General features: G+C 34.4%; 4 protein-coding genes and 1 long non-coding RNA gene across 8 annotated transcripts; 4 read left to right on the top strand and 1 right to left on the bottom strand.

Annotated features, from left to right (window-relative positions):
- The first annotated feature begins 512 nt into the window (after positions 1-512).
- LOC117783953 (solute carrier family 12 member 6) lies at positions 513-12,594 on the top strand. Of its 3 annotated transcripts, XM_034621530.1 has the most exons (22): positions 513-667; positions 1,807-1,938; positions 4,114-4,305; positions 4,444-4,577; positions 4,649-4,731; positions 4,792-4,894; positions 4,953-5,058; positions 5,157-5,286; positions 5,341-5,459; positions 5,522-5,740; positions 5,806-5,962; positions 6,026-6,285; positions 6,426-6,678; positions 6,874-7,236; positions 9,360-9,546; positions 9,617-9,832; positions 9,896-10,003; positions 10,283-10,336; positions 11,522-11,614; positions 11,955-12,088; positions 12,154-12,293; positions 12,363-12,594. In XM_034621530.1, exons 2-22 carry the CDS (start codon positions 1,827-1,829, stop codon positions 12,452-12,454), a joined length of 3,255 nt encoding a protein of 1,084 aa, XP_034477421.1. In that variant the 5' UTR covers positions 513-667; positions 1,807-1,826; the 3' UTR covers positions 12,455-12,594. The 3 variants fall into 3 exon arrangements, with proteins under 3 accessions (XP_034477421.1, XP_034477422.1, XP_034477423.1); XM_034621531.1 differs by lacking the exon at positions 10,283-10,336 and having other exon boundaries at positions 12,363-12,503; XM_034621532.1 differs by lacking the exons at positions 10,283-10,336; positions 11,522-11,614 and having other exon boundaries at positions 12,363-12,503.
- Positions 2,257-3,338, top strand: LOC117783954. Of its 2 annotated transcripts, none has more exons than XR_004617392.1 (2): positions 2,257-2,696; positions 3,242-3,338. It is a non-coding gene; the product is annotated as an uncharacterized LOC117783954 (long non-coding RNA). The 2 variants fall into 2 exon arrangements; XR_004617391.1 differs by having other exon boundaries at positions 2,341-2,547.
- Positions 12,595-13,406: 812 nt separating the features above from the next.
- On the top strand, positions 13,407-15,555 carry LOC117783970 (nucleosome assembly protein 1-like 1). Its single transcript, XM_034621551.1, has 5 exons — positions 13,407-13,512; positions 14,074-14,183; positions 14,254-14,722; positions 14,792-15,121; positions 15,190-15,555. The coding sequence occupies exons 2-5, from the start codon at positions 14,098-14,100 to the stop codon at positions 15,433-15,435; spliced, it is 1,131 nt and encodes a 376-aa protein (XP_034477442.1). The 5' UTR covers positions 13,407-13,512; positions 14,074-14,097; the 3' UTR covers positions 15,436-15,555.
- A 517-nt stretch (positions 15,556-16,072) lies between these two features.
- On the top strand, positions 16,073-17,563 carry LOC117784548 (inactive pancreatic lipase-related protein 1). Its single transcript, XM_034622304.1, has 7 exons — positions 16,073-16,181; positions 16,248-16,308; positions 16,435-16,583; positions 16,642-16,714; positions 16,773-16,948; positions 17,005-17,341; positions 17,405-17,563. Exons 1-7 carry the CDS (start codon positions 16,094-16,096, stop codon positions 17,490-17,492), a joined length of 972 nt encoding a protein of 323 aa, XP_034478195.1. The 5' UTR covers positions 16,073-16,093; the 3' UTR covers positions 17,493-17,563.
- Positions 17,564-17,606: 43 nt separating this feature from the next.
- On the bottom strand, positions 17,607-22,977 carry LOC117784547 (histone-lysine N-methyltransferase 2C). The gene is made up of 10 exons (XM_034622303.1): positions 22,345-22,977; positions 22,163-22,285; positions 21,933-22,102; positions 21,621-21,811; positions 19,606-21,551; positions 19,482-19,546; positions 19,326-19,411; positions 19,008-19,264; positions 18,651-18,944; positions 17,607-18,593 (listed from the first exon to the last, which is right to left on the bottom strand). Exons 1-10 carry the CDS (start codon positions 22,955-22,957, stop codon positions 17,926-17,928), a joined length of 4,413 nt encoding a protein of 1,470 aa, XP_034478194.1. The 5' UTR covers positions 22,958-22,977; the 3' UTR covers positions 17,607-17,925.
- Between the last annotated feature and the right edge of the window lie 167 nt (positions 22,978-23,144).

Below are 23,144 nucleotides of genomic sequence, written 5' to 3'. Positions count from 1 at the left end.
CTCCGATCACACACGCCTACATACATATCTGTACATAATTGAATACATACATATGTATGAACAAAAAGTCCATCTCTAGCTGCTACAAACATATGTAAATGTGTTAACTTTTTGATGCTCACTATACACACACTATACACCTACATTAAATATGTATGTATGTATGTATGGATATGCCTATGTAAAGAATAAGTAAATAAAAATATACATTCTAACAAATATGTATCTGTTTTTATTCAAACCTAAACAAACATTGTATGTATGTAGGTATGTACGAACATATGGTATGTACCAATAACGCATAAATGTATGTACATACATAAATACATACATATTTACATACCTAACGCTAAATGGTTAATGTTTTTTTCTAAAGTACAATCGGTATCCATGTGTCCCAAATGCTCTACATTTGTTTTCAGTTACTTTTTTCATTAATACAACAGTATTTCCCCCAACTCACGACTCCAAATTATATACAGTAGAAAATTGTTTTCTGTTACTCATGCGCCTTCAATATGATAGTTTAATTTTATTCGTACAATTGAAAAGTTCGCATAATATTAGGAAAATAAATTTAACTAAGCTGCAAATTTACCATAGCAAATAAGGAAGCTCACAACATTTTCCGGCTATTGTTCACCTTGAAAATAAGGCGCTTACTCAAGTAAATATCATTTTAATGCACACACAATGTGTATATATGTATGTATATAACTTTGTAAGATGGGTGCATATATAAAAACAAACACCTACATAACTACAGACTTACATTGTACCCTTGCATACATTGTGTACTTTTGTTTTATTTAGTTTCCAGTGCTTATAACTTGTACATATCGATGTACATACATTTAGTTCTCAACTTAAATTGATGTCTGCAAATTTGTACCTACACACACACATCCTTGTGTATGTAGATAAGTGCCTGTATGAAGTAACATTAAATTTAACAGAATGTTAATTTTGATCAATGTATGTAATTCTTTTTTAATTGTGTGTTGTGCACACGCACTTACATACATATGTACTGTATGTTTATGTGCATGCAATTACATTTGCATACAAATGCGTGGGTTTTCATTAATGAAACAAGTAGCAAAAAATTAATTTAAATATATATGAATGGATTAGTATGTACAAGAATATGTAAATTATGTATTTTTTCCCACATATGCAAATAATTAAAAAGATAAAGATATCGCATGTGATCAGCTGATGTCACATACACACATAAATGTATGTATGAATAAGAGAAGTTTTATGACGAACGATCATACACATATGTGTATGTATGAATAAGAGAAGTTTTATGACGAACGATGATCGTTGAGTTGCCAATACGTATGTACCCAGTTCATAAGGCAGCTAAACCGGATTTAAACAAAATCGTGATGACTTACAGCACTTCTATAAGGTGTTTATAGCTGCATTTAATTATGTGTTATTTACGTTACACAATATATGGAATATCCCAGAGTTGTGTATGGCAGATGGCAGTTATATCAGCTTATTTTGTAATAAATTTAGAAAATACGAAAACTTAACAAAACAATTGAGCATTCAAGAGTATTAAAAATTAGCTTATAAATGCTGCGTTGCTCAATTCGAATTAAGCTATCGTATAAACTTGGTGTAAAAGAAGTTTAAGTGATCGGGTGCAACTCAGTGCAAATGTTAATGTAAGGAATAACATAGCATATGTACATCGCTATATACATATAATTACTGATTAATGCGAAAGAGTTTAATCAAAATCTGAAAAATATTACTGAAAATACTTAAAATCCGACGTTTACTTTGCAGAGTGCTCTGTAGCCACTACTATGCCGGATAGATTTCAAGTTACAAAAACAGACGAAGAGACTGTATTGGATTATCTTCAGGATGAATCAGCGAGTGGAAAGCTTCTAGGAGATACTCATGATGATTTACAAGGTAGTTAACTGGTTATTAATATCATTAATATCATATTATGAAGTGAACTGCTTGCTATGATTGTGTATGTGAATGCAAGCAGTGCGTGCTTCTTATACACAAACAACCTTAACATGTGGGTCAAAAAGGACTCTAATAAATACAGGTCCATTAATACTTAAGTATGTTAATAGGTTAAGATTTGTATCTGCAAAAAATGCTATCACATATAGTGTACATGTGTATGCGTAGATATGTATGTTTGTATATAAGTGTGTACTATAAGTATGTACTATACGTCCCAGATGTCCCGCTGACACATTTACCGCAACCTGCAGATTAAAGCTCACTACAACGAGCTTTGAGAACAGCTCAGTATTGTGTGTGTGCGTGTGTGTGTGTTTGCTATTCCTCTCATTGAACGGATGCTGTAAGGCTGAGTGCAGGTTAGGAGAGGATTTTCTATACAAATGCGGGTACATATGTATGTATGTATCTGCAATTGGCGCTCTCCCTCTGTATCTGTGTCGGTGTCTCTCAGAACATGGGGTGAAATTGTGTGTAGACAGAAGCTTTCGTTTTCATCTCAATTTCAATGCTCAGAGTCCTGGGCAACATAATTTTTATTCGGTAGCATACAAACAGTTTTCTTAAGTTTTTCTATTTAATCATTCCGATAAAATAAAACAATATTTAGCGTTTTCGCTGGATTCCAAAAATCACAAAAAATATATTCAAATTAAATGACAAAACAATGTGCAAAGTTACATAAAATTCAGGTTCACACAATAAAAAAAAAAAAAATTACTAAGAATCCAATTGAAAAAGATTCAATAGTTCTTAAATAAATACAAAAATAGTGCGTTCAAAACAAAACCAGTGAAAATGAAAATTGATTTTTGTATTATTAATTGCTCAGATTTGTTATTTTCATCTCGATGACTTTTTGCTCATATGCTTCATAATCTTGACGGGCTTAAAATTCTTGACCTAGATTTCCCAGCTACACATTTCCGAGGTAGCTGGCCCAATTCTCTTTTCGGTTATTAAAGAGAGTCAGGGATTTGCTGAATACAAAAAAGTAGCTTTAACCAAGGCCCATAATCAATTTGCAAGTTTTTTCTTCACAATCTTTAAGAAATTATAAACCAACAGCGCATCTCTTTTTGTATTGCAAATAATATTACTACAAATTCGAAATAAACTTTACAAAAATCGTTTATTTTTATGACTGACCGCCTACTGAATGTGCTGTGTATTACATAATAATGCATTTATAATGGTCAAATATTTATGAAAATGTTATCCGTATAACGCCCCAAAGTGTTAGCTAATTTTAAGAGATTAACGTGATCTGGGAGAAGTGTAAAGTTTACATCAAACGGTAACATGCAATGTAATAGTGAAAAAAATGATTCCAACGAAATGAATATAATGCCATCAGAACACAATGGAACAACATCCGAGACTAAGCAATCAGGTATGATACGAAAATTTATTTACGGATGAAGGTTTCAAGTCATTTAATTAAAATTATTCTGAATAATGTTCATATTTATAGTGCTCTGCAGCTTTCATTTCCGTCAAGTATGAAACATTATTTTATTATAAGCTTTTTTATACATTTTAATCACGATGTACCCTACATATAGAGAAACTGATTTGTATTTAAATCTCTCAATAGCTGATTAATAAGAACAGAAGTAGGAGAATGTATAACCAATTGTAAAGGTCAGGGGAGTAGTGCCTGCATCAGCGCACTGCTTGTTGTGCATGTGACTCTCGCAGCAAGCAGTGCACTCGAACTTATACTTATACGTATACGATCATTTAACTTATAATTATAAGATATAATTATTTATTTAATTTGATTGAAACAAGAGTCGATTTAGACTTATACCTTTACTTGCACGCATACGATCATATAACTTATGAAGATATGAGATTTTTATTAAATTTATATCAGCATTTGTAAAGGTAAAGCACTACTTGGCATCAGCAGTAAGCGCTATGCTTGCTACGAATATGGTTTTCAGAGCAAGCAGTGAATACATACCAACTTATACATCTACGATCATATAACTTATTAGTGAACTCTTACTAATCAATTTTTTTTATTTGAAATACAAACGAATTTAAACGTAGAATATAAATAAAATGTATTTGGATTTTTTTTTTATATTACTATACGTGTAGATTCACGCGATGTCCACAGTGCAGAGGAGAATCAGAAATCAACAATCGACCCAAATTTGTACCTATATGACGATGATCTGGAGACTAGGCCACACATTTCAACATTCATTTCATCAATTGCCAATTATGAAAATACGATACCAGCTGCCACCGATCCCGATGCTAAGCCATCGCCACCATCAGCTCGAATGGGTGAGTTGAAGAAAAGATACATTCCAAAAGTTTATATAATTAGGAATACGTCCATGTTATAAATTAAATACAAATAAAAAATAAATAATATCTTTTAATAATTCCATGGAAACTAATGATAAAAAATATATTTTCTAGGCACCTTAATTGGAGTCTTCTTGCCATGCATTCAGAATATATTTGGTGTAATATTGTTCATTCGATTAACATGGGTTGTTGGCACTGCTGGCGCTGTTTGTGGATTCTTGATTGTTCTGACCTGCTGTTGTGTGGTAAGAATACCCTGTAATCCCTCCCTGACTTACACTGCCAACTAAATTCATTCCCTATGATCGAATTTTAGACGATGCTTACCGCGATTTCCATGTCAGCGATTGCAACGAATGGAGTTGTGCCGGCGGGTGGAAGTTACTTTATGATATCACGGTACAGTTATAGATCAATTCTTATATGTTTTCTATGTATCTAATATCGGATTATGTGTAGATCACTTGGTCCTGAATTTGGCGGAGCTGTGGGGATGTTGTTTTATACGGGGACAACGTTGGCAGCGGCAATGTATATTGTTGGTGCCGTTGAAATCGTATTGGTAAGAAGAATAAAACTATATTCAATTAATCAGTGATTATAAAGAAACCCCAATGCAGACATATATGGCACCATGGGCATCTATATTTGGAGATTTCACCAAGGATGCCGAGGCCATGTACAACAACTTCAGAGTCTATGGCACAATATTGCTTTTATTCATGGGTAAGTCGATTAATAACAGTCAAAGTTCTGGTTGATTATTTTAATTCATTTGCTTATTTCCTGATCATAATATCAATATATATTCACTTATCATTTAGGCATGATTGTATTCCTGGGAGTCAAATTTGTCAACAAGTTCGCAACGGTTGCCCTGGCATGTGTAATATTTTCCATAATTGCTGTCTATGTTGGAATTTTCGACAATATTCACGGCAATGAAAAGTTATAGTAAGTGATGCTGGAATAATCCATATGTGAACTAACCATACTCCTAATTTACAGTCTATGCGTGCTGGGAAAGCGTGTCCTGAAAGACATTCCAATCGAGAACTGTACAAAGGAGGATCCCCTGCTATTCGACTTGTATTGTCCGGATCATAAATGCGACGATTATTACCAAAGTAATTTCAGTATTTAGAATAACCTGTTAATGCTTTGATAATGAAAAATATTCTTTATACAGACAACAATGTGACCAGAGTAAAAGGCATTAAGGGACTGGCCAGTGGAGTCTTCTACGACAATATATGGCCGTCGTTTTTGGAAAAAGGACAATTTATAGCATATGGTCAGAATTCGGTCGATATTGAGAATCTTGGCGGTCAGTCGTACAATCAAATTATGGCCGATATAACGACAACTTTCACGCTGCTCATTGGCATATTCTTTCCCTCAGTCACGGGTATATAAGTCATAATCGCTTATTCTTTATTTACTTGAGATTTTTATTGATTCTCTTCTATTTAGGCATTATGGCTGGCTCTAATCGATCGGGAGATCTTGCTGATGCCCAAAAGAGTATTCCCATTGGTACAATTTGTGCTATTTTAACAACCAGTACTGTCTATTTATCAAGTGTTCTATTTTTCGCGGGAACTGTTGATAATCTTTTACTGCGAGACAAGTAAGAATCTTTTTCTATCAATTAAATATCAATCACTTAACAAATTATTGTATTTTTCTATAGATTTGGTCAATCGATTGGTGGCAAATTGGTTGTGGCTAATATTGCGTGGCCTAATCAGTGGGTGATATTAATTGGCTCATTTTTATCTACCCTGGGAGCCGGACTACAGAGCTTGACGGGCGCACCACGCTTACTGCAAGCCATCGCTAAGGATGAGATTATACCATTTTTGGCCCCGTTCGCGAAGTCTTCTAAGCGCGGAGAGCCTGTGAGAGCTCTTCTTTTAACCATTGTTATCTGTCAATGTGGCATTTTACTAGGTAAACTTAAATTAATAAACTCAAAATCAATCGCCGAAATAAATCGTTTAATAATAGACCGCAAATCGCATAAGTTTTCGCTAAGCGAAACTGCATTTATCTATATATTTATATTCATAAATTTGTTCTGTATTCTTTAGGAAACGTTGATCTTTTGGCGCCTTTGCTGTCAATGTTTTTCCTCATGTGCTACGGCTTTGTTAACTTGGCCTGCGCCGTGCAAACTTTGCTAAGAACGCCGAATTGGAGACCACGCTTCAAATTCTATCACTGGAGTTTATCCTTGTTGGGACTTACACTGTGCATATCAGTTATGATCATGACATCGTGGTACTTTGCACTAATTGCCATTAGCATGGCAATTGTTATATACAAATACATCGAATATCGAGGGTAAGTTTTTATCTCATCAATCTAAATTCTAAATCTTTTCCATTAAAAAAGAAGACAATTCAAGAACTTTTTTAACTTTTAAAAATAAACATTAATTTTTTTTTCAAAATGTGAGTATTTATGGATTGATTATGGCCGTTATGTTTGTCAAGGATTAATTTTCGATTGATTGAATGATTAATTGGTCCATTGTAGTGCCGAAAAGGAATGGGGCGATGGAATTCGCGGCATGGCGCTAACTGCGGCAAGATACTCACTACAGCGCCTAGAAGAAGGCCCACCGCATACGAAAAATTGGCGTCCACAAATTTTGGTGCTATCGAAACTTAATGACAACCTAATACCAAAGTATAGGAAAATCTTCTCCTTTGCCACTCAATTGAAGGCTGGCAAGGGTCTGACAATTTGTGTGTCTGTGATAAAAGGTGATCACACAAAAATCTCTAATAAGGCAGTTGATGCAAAGACAACACTTCGCAAATACATGACGGATGAGAAGGTTAAAGGATTTTGTGATGTTCTCGTTGCCCAGGAAATTGGCGAGGGCCTCAGTTCAGTGTAAGTACAGTCATGCAACTAAAATTTCGTTCCATTTCAACTGTTTTCGGTATCGACAAATTTAATACAGGGAATAACACCAGAACCGCTACCGGAACCGTTAACCGAAACTAACCGTTTAATTTTTAGTACCGGAACTGAAACAGTAACCGAATGAAAATTCTCTGTCAAGAACCGAATACCGAAACGTTTGTACCGGTACTGTTATAGTAGTTGCTGGCTCTAAGAGTTGTCCAACTTTCAACTGTCATAACTTGATAAAAACTGAACCGATTTTCAAGCGGAATGTCATTTTGATCATGATTTGGCCTCTAAATTCATTCTGTATTAAATTTTTGTTCATTTAGAAAATTTAATTATTTTCGACCAAGATTCGATTTTGATGCTAAGGGTCCCCCCTTTGAAATTTCAAAAATTCAAAATTTTAAATCTCAAGTTTTCACTTTTAATCAACTCTTTATATCGTAATTAGTATAAAACAACACTTTAAACTTGATTCTGAGACCTTTCATTTTTTTGTAAAAAATCATGTGAAATTGAAGAAAAATTTTGACTTGTAAAGTGGTTAAATCCGCAGTCTGACCAACTTCAAATTGTCATAACTTGATCAAAACTGAACCGATTTTCAAGCGGAATGTCTTTTTGATCATGATTTGGCCTCTAAATACATTCTGTATTAAATTTTTGTTCATTTAGAAAATTTAATTACTTTCGACCAAGATTCGATTTTGATGCTAAGGGTCCCCCCTTTGAAATTTCGAAAATTCAAAATTTTAAATCTCAAGTTTTCACTTTTAATCAACTCTTTATATCGTAATTAGTATAAAACAACACTTTAAACTTGATTCTGAGACCTTTCATTTTTTTGTAAAAAATCATGTGAAATTGAACAAAAATTTTGACTTGTAAAGTGGTTAAATCCGCAGTCTGACCAACTTCAAACTGTCATAACTTGATCAAAACTGAACCGATTTTCAAGCGGAGTGTCATTTTGATCATGATTTGGCCTCTAAATACATTCTGTATTAAATTTTTGTTCATTTAGAAATCTTAATTATTTTCGACCATGATTCGATTTTGATGCTAAGGGTCCCCCCTTTGAAATTTCGAAAATTCAAAATTTTAAATCTCAAGTTTTCACTTTTAATCAACTCTTTATATCGTAATTAGTATAAAACAACACTTTAAACTTGATTCTGAGACCTTTCATTTTTTGTAAAAAATCATGTGAAATTGAACAAAAATTTTGACTTGTAAAGTGGTTAAATCCGCAGTCTGACCAACTTCAAACTGTCATAACTTGATCAAAACTGAACCGATTTTCAAGCGGAATGTCATTTTGATCATGATTTGGCCTCTAAATACATTCTGTATTAAATTTTTGTTCATTTAGAAAATTTAATTATTTTCGACCAAGATTCGATTTTGATGCTAAGGGTCCCCCCTTTGAAATTTCGAAAATTCAAAATTTTAAATCACAAGTTTTCACTTTTAATCAACTCTTTATATCGTAATTAGTATAAAACAACACTTTAAACTTGATTCTGAGACCTTTCATTTTTTTGTAAAAAATCATGTGAAATTGAACAAAAATTTTGACTTGTAAAGTGGTTAAATCCGCAGTCTGACCAACTTCAAACTGTCATAACTTGATCAAAACTGAACCGATTTTCAAGCGGAATGTCATTTTGATCATGATTTGGCCTCTAAATACATTCTGTATTAAATTTTTGTTCATTTAGAAAATTAAAATATTTTCGACCAAGATTCGATTTGGATGCTAAGGGTCCCCCCTTTGAAATTTCGAAAATTCAAAATTTTAAATCTCAAGTTTTCACTTTTAATCAACTCTTAATATCGTAATTAGTATAAAACAACAACACGACGTACCGGAACCGAAATTGTAACCTTTATTTGTTTCGGTTTGATTCCCTGATTTAATATATAATAAGCTGACTTGGTTTTTAATAATATCGCAAAACATTTCGATTTGCGTTTATAAAGCGATTTTGCATGAATCTTTCGTTTTGCGAAAACAAAAGAACGTATTTAAAGTTTTGCAAGCAAGACTAATATTCTGAAAAATTATGAAAAATTTGGTTTTGACTTTTTTAATATTTCAGCATTCAGACAATTGGCCTTGGAGGCATGAAGCCAAACACCGTGATCATTGGCTGGCCGTACAGCTGGAGACAAGAAGGTCGTTATAGCTGGAAGACTTTTATTCAAACAGTGCGAACTGTGGCCGCCTGTCATATGGCATTGATAGTGCCCAAGGGAATCAATTTCTATCCCGAGTCGAATCACAAAGTAAGTAGAAAATACGAAAATTGGCTTAAAAACTGTTCATTTTAATTTGTGCTTTTACTTTGTGCTGAAGATTGGTGGAAACATTGATATCTGGTGGATTGTCCATGACGGAGGTCTGCTAATGCTGCTGCCTTTCCTGCTGAAACAGCACAGAACATGGCGCAATTGCAAACTTCGCATTTTCACGGTTGCTCAAATCGAAGACAATTCGATTCAAATGAAGAAAGATTTGAAGACATTCCTTTACCATCTGCGAATTGAGGCAGATGTTGAAGTGGTTGAAATGGTATTTGCATTTAGATTTAATTCGATCAACTCTTTATTTAATATTAATCATATTTCATCACAGAATAATAGCGATATTTCGGCTTATACCTATGAGAGAACTCTCATGATGGAACAGCGCAATCAAATGCTAAGGGCATTAGGCTTAAACAAAAAAGAGAACTCCAAAGTAGTGAGTACAATATTCAATAAAATCAATTGCCGATTCATTTCCTCTATAATATACATACACATATTGTATATATACATACATACATATCCATGTGCTATCATCAATAATAACTTATATAGAATGATTTATCATTCATCGCACACCTTTAATTTCATTTAAATTATTGGTTTCCTTTCATTTCGATTGTTATTTTGAAAGTACGTTTATTCGAATCAAAATCAAATCTAATTACTATTGAGATCAATTAAAACATTTCACACTTTATATATTTGATAAAAGGTTCAAACTATAATGGATTTTAAGGAAACACCCAGTGATAATAAGTTATCTTTGGTAAAGCAAACAAACATACAGAATTTCGAATCTATGTCTATATTTATATCTTTATAATTATATATACGGAAATATTATACTATTTTCTAGGCGTATCTCGATATTATTATAAGTACTATATTAAATATACATACATATGCATACATACAAAAGTACTCAACTATTTTGCTTGCTTCGCACATTTTTAAAACTTACATAAATGTTCATACATCATATACCTTGGTTCGTTACTACTCTGAGCCACTGTTTGTGGACAATGTCAATTTTATCATCATATACTTAAACATATATACATATTAATATAAATATGTATACTTGAACGGTCGTGTTTTCAGAATCACTTTGCATGAATACACATAAATTGTGCCTTGATTCCTTCATTAAGCACATACATACATGACCCACTGTGACCTTCGCAAATCGTAAACAAATCGATTTGCATTTCTAAGCCCTGTACTATTTAAAACTTATTTAAAATGATAAAATATGACATTTTTGTCCCTAAGAAGTATATACTTATGTATATTTTCTCGATTATTCATATTTGTCTGTCCGATGTGAATGATAAACCCAAAAGATATTCATGAAACTATGTTTCATAGCAGTGGTGGCGCCATCTAGCGTGTGTATATGTGTGTATATCATATCAATTATCTCTCTCTCTGGTTATAGGATATCCCAGCAGCGTTTTCACTTGTATTTCTTTCTGAATGTTCTTCTTTTTGCACAATTTAAAAGTATATAAGTATGTATGTATACGTGGTGCATGTATAAGTGTATGTATGTACAAAGTTCGAATGAAAGATAAATAAAATGATTGACTGGAAGATACCTTAATAATTAATTTAGTTCATGGTTTTATCATTTAGCATAAATACTAGATGATAATCGCTAAATGTTTAGGATCTCAATTGATTTGAAAATATAGACTATATGAATAAGATTTTCGGCAAATTGTGTTAATAGGTACTTGTGTTTTAGGCTCGGTAATAAACAAAATTAGTCTTAAATGAAATTCAAATGATTTCTTTAAATTAAATTTTGTGCCCCTAACAGTAAAAAATTGAATTCGATTTGAATTGGAAATGAGACTTCAACACAAGTAGACTTCTACATATATTGGCCAGGTTACTGGGACACATGTGTATGTATATGTATGTAAATACTTTACGCTAACAATTTCAGGTTCAAACAATTGTAGACCACCATTACGACGCCATTAAAACAGCGTCGAAAGTTCGGTTTGCCGATCCTACCATAGAAGAAATACAACATCACGTATGTATACGTAATCAACATAATACTAATAATAATAATAGAATTAATAATAGTTAGAATTAACATAAAATACGATAAATAGTTTAGTTAACCTCAGGAAAATAGTATATACAAATTGCAGTTTTTCTTTGCATATTTAGTTAAAATTTGTAAGATCATTTAAACTTCCTTCTCTATTCCAAGTAGTAATCATCGTACAGTTTAATTTTTGTAATTTTTAAATCATTTTTATAGTTGTTTTTTATATTTTTGTTGTTTAAACGCACAGGAAAGATAAAAAGTAATCCTTTCACAATCCTTTTTGATAAACAATACGATTCTTCCCTTTCATGTTATATAGGACTCTCACAATGAGGAAAAACGCAATTCAATTGATTCAGATGGTCCGGAAAGTTCGGAAACACCTGACATTACTTCTAACAAGGATGAGTCAACTGAGAAAGCTGACGAAAACTTAAAATCGAGTGTGAAACCGTAAGTGCATTCCATTGTCAAAGCAATGTATTTGAATGAATTTAAATGTTTTTTATTATTTATAGAGATGAATTCAATGTTCGTCGAATGCACACGGCAATAAAACTAAATGAAGTTATAGTAGAAAAATCACAAGATGCCCAATTGGTCATAATGAATTTACCAGGTCCCCCGAGGGAAGTGAGAGCGGAACGTGAAAGCAATTGTAAGTCCATTATTACTAAGATATATTTCAAGTTAATAACTCTCTTTTGATTTCTTTTTTTATAATTAGATATGGAATTCCTGGAAGTTTTAACAGAGGGTCTTGAAAAAGTATTAATGGTTCGTGGAGGAGGTCGTGAAGTAATAACAATTTACTCTTAAGAGCATTAATCGCTCGGTTTTTAAGAGTTCGCAACATTAGACAAGTTTAAGAATCAATCAAATTTTTGAATGAAGGTTATTATTAATTTGTTATATTAAATCATATGTCCAAATATTTTATTTTTACGTAAATAAAATATCAAAAATTGTAACAATAAATACAATGTCTTTTTTATTGGTGGAAGGAATTCCTTACGGGAATATTAATAGCGGTATCGGATCTAAAAGGTATGACTTTTCGGAAAGAAAGGTATCGGAATCCCAAAAACTGATTTAAAATTTTTTTAATTTGCAATAAGCTGTTGATAGCTGCTCTGAGGCATATTAGTTTAGTTTAATATATAGAGAGAAATTTGAGTGCCAGAAATTAAGATAAAATTAAAATTATAAAAACACTAAATAAACTTAAATAATTTATTAAACTTTCAACAAATTTTGCTTAAAAGACATAAGTAATGGAACAAACATTTTGCAATTTTGTGCGTGCAATGAAAAATATTCATAAGTGTAATATTTACAAGAATAAAAAAGGCGGCTGATCTTGTCCGATAGAAAAAAAAATTTAGATAACAAGTTGCGATAACCAGGCACCCATATTTGAAAACGCACAAATATGCTGTTAATATTTGAAAAACATTTTAATTTAAATGCCATATTATAAAATTTAGTTTTGAGCAGAGATGCCTTATTAAATCTACGATTTTTAGAAGCTTTGATGTATTTTAACAGACATTCGATCGCTGATTCAGCGAAACCAAAAACAGTTCATACAAATAAATTTAGTTTACTCTGACCATTAAAATTTGTTTCTTTATCTGCATGTATCGCTTAGTATATTCACTAATACGTTTAATGTTTATTATCCATTTATAACTTTGCAACGCTATCTTGACTAAAACAAAACGATGGGCTTTTAAAAGTGTCATACTCCAATCACCCTGTGAAAGCAAGCCGAAGACATTTTTAAATGTGTATTTCATAGTTACCCTGTGAAAGCAGACCTTTTGGTTCGGCAACTTTACGGCGTGCTTTTCATTCAAACGGTCTTTCGGTTGAAGGTATGTATTGCTAATAATTCACATTTGCATAATTATCATTTTCGCAAAATTGCAAACAAATTTAAGCGTTCTTGTATATTTTTTTTTTTATAAATGTACATGTGTAGATTTTAATATTTTCACTTGATGCGTAGGGCCATCACATTAAGCACAGACTAACACGTGTTTTGCGAAAATGTGGTGTACAGGAATGTACCTTGTGTTTTTATGTTTTCTCTCTAGTTTTCTTAATTAATTCTGCAGACACATGTGTGTATATATAAATTTTATGTTCAAGAAAATTCTAAATTCATTTATCTAATTCATACATGTCTAAATAAAATCAAAGTAATAAATTTACATATCTACGCATTTGTAAAGAATTGAATGTACATATGCTTACATATGCATGTATGATATTTGATGGGAATACATATGAACATGTATGAATGCATATATGTATTTGTATGTGTATTAATTAAACATTTTATGGGAGTGTCTGACGCTATGGGCTAATTCTAAATAATTGTATGAATATATGTATACGTAAGTGAAATTAATACGTATGTGCGAATATTTCAGAATTCTGCATTTACATTAGAAACGATGGACGCACCACCAGAGGGAAATATCGATGCTGAGTCTTGCAATGAAATCGATGATGATAAATCGAATTCCGACTGCCAATCAATGTAATTTAACGTTTATTTGTTAAACTTGGATATGGATTTTTAATGTTACAACTTGAAATTAATTTGACAGGCCGGCTTACATGAATTCGGTGCTACGGCGACAGTTTTTGCAACAAATGGTGAAGTCATTGCCAGCCGCCGTTCAAAACAGGATCGTTGTATTGAAGAATTTGCAATTGGAGCAATTGAATTTGGAAGCAGAGTTCTTTGAAGAGGTTTACAAGTTGGAGAAAAAGTACCAATTGAAATATCAACCAATGTTCGAGAAGCGCAAAGATATTATTTCGGGCACCGTTGATCCTTCTGAGGAAAGTCCCAAGTGGAAGGAACCCGAGAGTCCGTCAATTGATGGTGAAGTCGGTGATCACATCCGCGAGTCATTAAAGAATACTAAGAGTATGCCTGAGGATGCCAAAGGCATCCCAGGCTTCTGGCTAACAGTCTTCAGAAATACAGCCATGTTGTCCGAAATGGTTCAGACTCACGATGAGCCGGCTATGCGTAAGCTAACCGACATTGTAATCAAATACGATAGCGAAGTAAGTATCAATCTCACAATGGATCTATTGATTATTCTTAATTGACATTAACACATATTTTCCTTATAGCATTCGTACTTTTTGGAATTTCATTTTGATAAAAATGAATACTTTTCGAACACTGTGCTGACAAAGCAATACTTCCTGAAATCCACCGTCGATCCAGACGATCCATTCGCATTCGAAGGCCCTGAGATTTATAAATGCAAGGGTTGCGTTATCAACTGGGAGAAGAAAATGAACTTGACAGTTAAAACCATTAGGAAGAAACAGAAGCATAAGGAACGCGGCGCCGTGCGCACTATTGTCAAACAGGTTCCTACAGATTCCTTCTTCAATTTCTTCAATCCACCAGAAGTCCCAAGCGATAAGGAAGAAATCGACGATGATTCTCAGCAAGTAAGAATTTATTTGATTTGAATTTCCATTTCCCGTGCAATTTTTCTCAACTTGTATATAATTTTCAGATATTGGCTACTGATTTTGAAATCGGACACTTTTTGCGTGCTAGAATTATTCCGAAAGCTGTGCTTTATTACACTGGTGACATCGTTGATGATGAGGACGATGAGGATGAAGAGGAATACGAAAATGAAGAAGAGGAATACGACGAAGATGAGAATGAGGGTGGTGGTGGCGGTGGAGGAGGTGGGCGTAACAAGACCTCTGGTGGAAACAAAAAACAGTCGCCAAACGACTGCCCTAATCAGTAGGGTATAAAATATCTTGATGTATCAGCAGCAAAACTTTGTATATAAGTATACACACACACATACATATATTTAAAATATATTTTGGTGAATTAAAGTTTCAAAGAATGTGAATACCCTTGATCCATATGTTTATTCATCAATATAGAAAATAAATTCTTTATTTTTTTCAGCGAAGGGGGGAATGTATAAAATTCCCATGATTAATCCATTGCGAAACTACAAATTTTAAGCTTGCATATTTTGGCGCCTTTTCTGTGGCTTTATAGCGCGTGCCTTTTATTTTTAATCGATCGATACTTTTTGAGATTCACAATCTGCATATTTCGATAAGCTCCGAAGACTATCGATAACTTGAACGAATGCGAAGTTTATGATCGCAGTGACTTAATTCCTTTCTATAAATTATCCTACCTTTGTTACCTTTTTGTTAATCAATTATTATTATTGATCTGGCATTCATATAAGTTTTATACAGATTCACAATTTCCCAAAAATGTCTTAATTCTCATACAATTTTATGCGTTATTTGTATTGTATGTTATGTAGATTCATTTATGTTTAGCTTCTAATTTAACTTTGTAAATTTTAAAATAAAATGAAATACCTCAAAAACGAGTCACTTATTAATAATTTTACTCTTATAACAATATGGTCGCTTATGTTATATAAGGCTGACTCAAGATTTAATCCAAAACAAATATTTTTAGGACATGGTCAATTTCTTGGGGCACGTAATGAAACATTAGGTATGTTGTCACATATAATATATGTACATACATACATATTCTTGATAACTAAAAGGCTATTCATAGACTCCCAGCCAAGAGCATTTAAACTCGATGTTCGCAAAACTATGACTGTACAATTTTATAAGTAAGTTTCCAACATCTTATAATCATATTATTTTTTTTGGAATTGATAGATCTGCAATTTTCTAAAATGACTTACCAAACTACTCTTTCAAAGTTGATACCCAGCAGATATTCGTTTTTTTTCTAGAAATAATACAAAAACCTTGGAGACATCAGTGGCTCTTAACGGGAATATGTTGAAATACTCAGGATGCGCTCCATCAGATAAATTCTCGATTATACTGCATGGATGGATTCAAAGTTGCTCCGATGAATGGGCGCTTGCATTAATTGATCGTAAGTTTTATTTATTTTAAAATTTACCACGAGATTATGAGATAGTATTTTCTTTTAGGACTGAGTTTCTACCGAAAAGGCTGTGTAATATGCATTGATTACAGCACTGTCGCCAGTTCCTCCTACATGCGGTAAATCAACGAATTTATTCTAAAAACGAACCAAAGTCTTACTCATACCCTTACTTAGGCTGTATTCAAACTTTGAGCAGATAACCAAGGCAATTGCTTCAATAATAATTGGCCTCATTCAATACGGCTTTGATCCAAGCCGAGGATATATGTTCGGCTTCAGTTTCGGTGGCCAATTGGCGTCTGCCGTCGGTCGCTTTTTACAACCCCATTTCATACTCCAGAATATAGACAGTAATTATGTGAAATAGTTTAGATTTAAATGCATTATTAATTTAAGATAATTTTAGCTTGTGATATGGCCGGACCTGGATTCGATCCGATTGCTGTGGATCATTCAAAAGCCGGCAAGAATGTGCAATGCTTTCATTCGAGTCGCGATAAAGGAACTTTAATACACTCCTGTCACAGAAACATCATGTTTGGTAGCTGTGGTCTCAGTCAACCCTCGGTGGCAAGTCAATTACACCTGGGGAGTCATGGTCTGTGTGTTGACATTTACATTAATACCTTTGACTATCCTTTTTACGCATTAAAATCACCGCCAAGCGAATGCACTTCCTTCACAACAGCAGCTAAGATTCCAAATGATTATTACACTGTCGGATACGAAGAACATTTTAACAAGTATGAAAATAAGTTATACTCTTATATATATATACTAATTTTATTTCGAATTCTTACTTTCAGGCAAGTTATTGGAAAAATCTATGTTCCCACTAGTTTGCATTATCCATACAATTTATCAAGAAAAGAGCTCAAACTGTTGGCTACATAAAATTTAAAAAAACATTCAATGAAACTTAATAAAATTAAAGCTTGTCATAGTGATTTCACTCGTATTTTAAATTCGTTTTCGTACTTTTTACTCCTTATTAACCTTGCGATACGATAGATATAAAAAATTTACGTGATTTTATTAAGTCAAATGATGCTTTTTTCAATGCGTCACACACAAACAATGTAAAATTATAGTATTTCATTCAAATGCTTACATTCTGTAGTACAACATTAACGGAAAACTATTAGGAAAGGCTACAGTCGAGAGAACCCGACTGTGAGAGACCCTGTACTTATTCTGTAAAAAACACATACACAATCAAACAATTATCCCGTAATATAAATTAAAGACTCTAGCTTTTAAAGTGTCTTATAGAAATTCCTTTGAACTTTTTAAGTACAGGGTCTACAGGTATTTATATTCATTATCCTTAGGCAGAGTTCTTTTCGTTATCTTCGAAATCCAATGTGTTGAGCACATTGACGTCAAGTTCTGGATCCGCATATTCCAGTATGTTAAAATCATCTCCAATTTCGGATGTTAATGATTTTAATAGATCGTCGTCATCTCCTTCACCGAATCCACCTAATATATCTCCAAAGCCGACATTTTCCAACTCAACAGCAGATGATGAAATACCCTCCTGGGGATCGGACATTTTAATGTCAAGTGGATTCTTGGCATCTTGATCAAGACTTCTTATTTCCGTATGCTGGGGATTTCCACTCATGCTCAACATTGGATTGTTTTGAGTTATGGGAGCATTTTGTAAGAGTCCAAGTCTTAGAACATCGTTTGGCATAAAATATTCGGAATTTGATGACATTATCATGGCTTCAGAATTAGTCTTTTGCAATAAATTCCTCAGCTTTTTATCGCCCACTGGCACTGATTCAGGTCCATACGATGGATTGTGCTCCATCCGCTGTTCAACCGAAGCAATTTTCAATGAGGACGGAGGACCTGTAACGTGCATTGGCGTCCTTGGGATTGTAGATTTAACAACTAGATTTTCATTGAGAATGGGTGTCGTTGGATGCGAATTTGGAGTGTGAACCGATGGTCCAATATAGCACGTTGAATCGTATGAAAGTCCATCTGCTTGACATAATAACAATGAGCATTTGAAAATGAATTGCATTAAATTGCACTTACTAAAATTGCCAAAGAAGACTTCTTTTGGCTTTACAACGAATCCTTTGTCGGGATTTTCTGGTTTCTCTACCTTGACCGGCTGACTGATTTTGCACTGTTCCCGCCTCTGTCGCAATGCTGATCGATTATCCTTGGCCTTTTGTAAGAATGGTGCCTTTTTCTCGTTGCATAATGATCGCCATCTCTTTAGGATCTGTTTACAGCGATCATTCCAGTTGGGATATTGCTCCTTTAGATTTGCATGCTCAGTATTCGCATACAGGACAGCCGAAATAGTTGCCATTAAACCAAGATCTGTAAGGAAACATATTTTGTTTTAATATTCCATTCACCTGACATTATAACAATTATATGTACCCTCATCTTTGCGCATCTTCTCGGCCGTCTTTTGGGTGCCAACATTGATGCCTTCCATTTGCGGTTCAATTGGTTTTGGCTCTTCGACAACTCTCTTCTCGTCAATATATTTATTTTGCACTTTTGCCTGATAATGTATTGGCGACGATTTGGCAGTTACATTTGCATTCGCCGGCAAATACAGTTTACTGTGGAACTTTTGATCCTGCGTTAACTGTGGCGACACAGCATAATTCTCTACAAAGACTGTCGGCTCACTGCAAGTAAGTGAGAAATATTTAAGGGATTTGTTGTACTATGTGTAAAAGAATATTTTACCTTAACGCATTCTTTAAGTTATCAGACGATGGAATAAAATTGACATTGGGGTTTGTGCCATCTAAGCCGGCGATTCCCTGGGAAGCCTGCATAGAGAAAATAATAGATAGAGATATATAATTTACCGAATAAATTATTATAATAATGTGAATATACCAAGGGATCCAAGGGGTGTACATTATTTGCACCCGCATTCCTTGCAATCTCTGACATCGATGTATCTGTTAAAAAAAATGTTTAAGACATAATTACATCTCGGATTGGTAGGATAAATGCTTACCAAAAAGACCTGCATCGGACACCAACTCCTCGCTCGGATGTTGTTGTGTTGCTATGGAAAACTGATCCCCAAGGATGTTTTTGTTTTCAGGTAAAGGCAATGGCTTTTCAGCTTTCGTTTTTTTCAGAGATTTTACAGGACTCTTGATGGCCAAGTTGGCATCCTCGTCAGATTTTTTAATATTCGAGTTGGTGAAAAAAATTTTCATTGTCGTATCGATTTCATCAGAAGATTCCGAATCGTATACCACAACATCTCCCGACTCCAAGAGAGGTTTTCCAAAGAAGGCTTCCTGCAAATATGCCGGATAGGCTTCAATTAGCTTGTTCTTTTGCTTTTTCCGTATGATTTTCTTCTTCTTGTCGACAACTAAGACTGCATTGAGTTGATCAACAGTATCCTCGTTATCTTTTCTTAGTCCTCGATTTCGAACTGAAAATCCACCGATTCCCAGCTTTTGCAAATTGCGTTGGCGTTTCTTGCGCAACACATGAACACCATCGTCGTTGGTGGATATGGAAAATCCTTCGGGGAGTGCACTTTCCCCCCTGTCCCATATCATGCCGTCCTTGTATTTATCACTGGGAAGATCATCTGACGCCGTTGCATCGAGTTGCCCATCTTTATTTGAATTTGCCATCGGTTGTCGCATTTTCCTCTTACGTTTTATTTCAGTGGAAAGTGATTTGATCATGTTCAGGCCATTCTCACTCAAACATACACCGTCTATCCAGTGAATTGCCTCCGTGCTCTCCAATAAATCATTTGTCAATATTATATTACGATCAGTTACATTCATGTTTTTCGCCTCTTGACTAATCTCTGACAACAGTTTCGAGCTGTTCATCGAGTTTTCATGGAAAACTGTTGTGTTTAATTGGGATTGCAATTGGGCTTTTCCAGTGGATCGACACTTGAAGCACTTGTATATATTATTGTCGTAGTATTCGATTGTGTACTGAGTGTTTATTGAGTCGCAGTGGAAATGGGACCAGTGATTACACTGCTCACACTGGATTATCATCTCGGCTTCGCTGTAGACTTTAGTGCATACTGTGCAATTATTTTGACTAGCACAGGGAGGACACTCTGGCAGATTGGGATCATTGTAGTCGCCCTTTTCCGTCGGATTGCGACCACATTTTTGACATAGGGTGCAAAAAGAGCACTTCCAATTGCCATGAGGCACCGCTTCAAGCGGTGGGTTTACACAGTAAATATGATAGGATATATCACATTCATCGCACAAGAGCAAACGAGCTTCGTCATTCTTTTTGCCGCATCCTTCGCATACAGTACAGTCCAGACAGCGCCAACCCTTCTGCAGGATTCCTCTTGAGGGTTTGACATTGGCGCAATACGGATGATAGCACTGTCCACATTGGGCACACGTTATCAAGACGGCATCACTTTCACTGCCCACAGAGCCACACATCACGCAAATGTCTGTTGTAAGCACGAATTTATCTCGAGCCGAACAAAGCAACATTTTCTTATCGCTGGAAAAGTCTGTATCCAAATTGCGACTGATGTAACGATCACTTGATCCGCTTTGCAAAACAAGCTGTCGTCCTTTTCCACGATTGCTGCGCTTTTTGCCTATTTGCGACATGGATCCCATGCGCTGTAGAACAAACTTTCCACCCTTGCCTCGAATATTGCTTAAGCAAACTTTCTTCTTTGTGCTTGGCAACTTGAGGGGATCTTCACTGTTGATCTCCACACATGGTTTGCCCTCTAATGGATCTGTATCGCCTTCCTTAATACTAAAGTGATCTGAGGACTGCGATTCAATAGATCTCTCAAGTGGTTCCGATATTTTCAGTTGTGATGCGCTTGAGTTTGTTTTACAATTTGGACAGACATAATCATAGTCAGGATTCAACTCTTTCTTCTTGTGATATGCAGCCAAATCAGCTTCCTCATCACAAGTGCTATGAACAAATCTAACAAAGATACATTTATATGTTTTTAAAAAAAATACTGCATAATACTCATTAAAACTCTATACTTACTTATGACACCAACTACATTTGACCATTTCTTTATACGCAGCCGCTCGATACGCTTTTTGGCAGATTGGGCAAGAAAATCCTTTGTTCCTCTGTTGATAACAGGAGTCACAGATCGTATAGTGACTATGCCAGCGGGACGAACTGCCTCCGCCGGGTGTCCTGGATCCACAATCTGTGCAAACACGACACCGCTGAAAATGTTATCAGAAATGCTTGCATTATTAATAATTAAATTTGAATGATGATTGAGTTATCAAAATCAAAACGGATAGATTCAGTTAAGGGTTCCCTGATATGAATGAATTTACTCACATTACATTTCCAACCATATTTGGGAATCGAGGAAATTATCGGGCGTAAGCAGGTCGCATGATACATCTTCTGACATTGCTCACATTTAACATACTTAATGTCATTGGAATCCTGTTGCCTACAAATCTGACATTTTGTACATCGTGCACAGCTCCAACCAGCTCGAGTATCTATAAAAACACATTAATATAATTAGATAGATATATAAGCTTGATTCATTTCACACTTACCAGGCAGATTTGCCAGTCCAATGCAAGTGGAATGATAATGATCTCCACATGAGCAGCACATTACCATTTTAGATAGATCGCCCAATGAAGAACACGTCAAACATTCTACATTATTATCATTGCCTGGGAACGTATAAAAAATAAAATGAGTATATGAAATCAAGCATTATCTGTATACTTACAAATCAATGGAACTTGGCTTAAATGCTCTGTACAGAACACAGTGAAGCTCTCTAGAATAAGTAAACAACCGGCTGCTGTGGCACACGGCCAATGATGAATTTGGCGGCAATTCATTTTGCACGTAATTGATGCTCCATACTGTCCACAGAAACTACACTTCTGCTCCAGAAACTCTGATAAGTGGCTTAAAAACTGGAAAATATCCGGATCCGTAACTTGCAATTTTCGCAAAGACCACATAATACACATGCGATGTACGTAAACAAAGTCATCGTCGAGAAATACCGAAGCATTTAAAATATCTGCGAATCCAATCTTATCCAATTCATATGGACTTTCAGCACTGGCAATTGGTTTATTCTTAAAACACTTCAGTTTCCGATTCATATCCAGGTCTTTATCCGAGTCATTAGATTGATAAACTGAATTTCTATCTTTGAAATCCGAAGGCACTTTAAGTTGAAACATGACTCCTTGACCCAGCGCACTTCTCTCCCCAAGATTGCATAGGCAACACACTTTACCCGGATACTTTTCGGGCAAATATGGCAGTTCATCAAAACATGCCGTGGCAGCTTTTTCTTCTACATTTGCCAAGTTGTGAGAACTCATGTTATATTTATTTTCATATACAAAAATCTCACATACAACTTAGAGATGCACATTGTTCAATGTACAATATAATGGAGTCATCGGTGCGTCGTCTTTTTTGATCGAGTCTATCGATATATTCGTTTATACCAATCAATATTTAATTCAACTTTTTTTGCTTTATACGATTGAATCGAATAATTTTAAA

This window comes from Drosophila innubila (assembly GCF_004354385.1).
Source record: "Drosophila innubila isolate TH190305 chromosome 2R unlocalized genomic scaffold, UK_Dinn_1.0 1_C_2R, whole genome shotgun sequence".
In the NCBI taxonomy this organism is placed as follows: domain Eukaryota; kingdom Metazoa; phylum Arthropoda; class Insecta; order Diptera; family Drosophilidae; genus Drosophila; species Drosophila innubila.
This window is presented reverse-complemented; position numbering and strand designations above follow the sequence as displayed.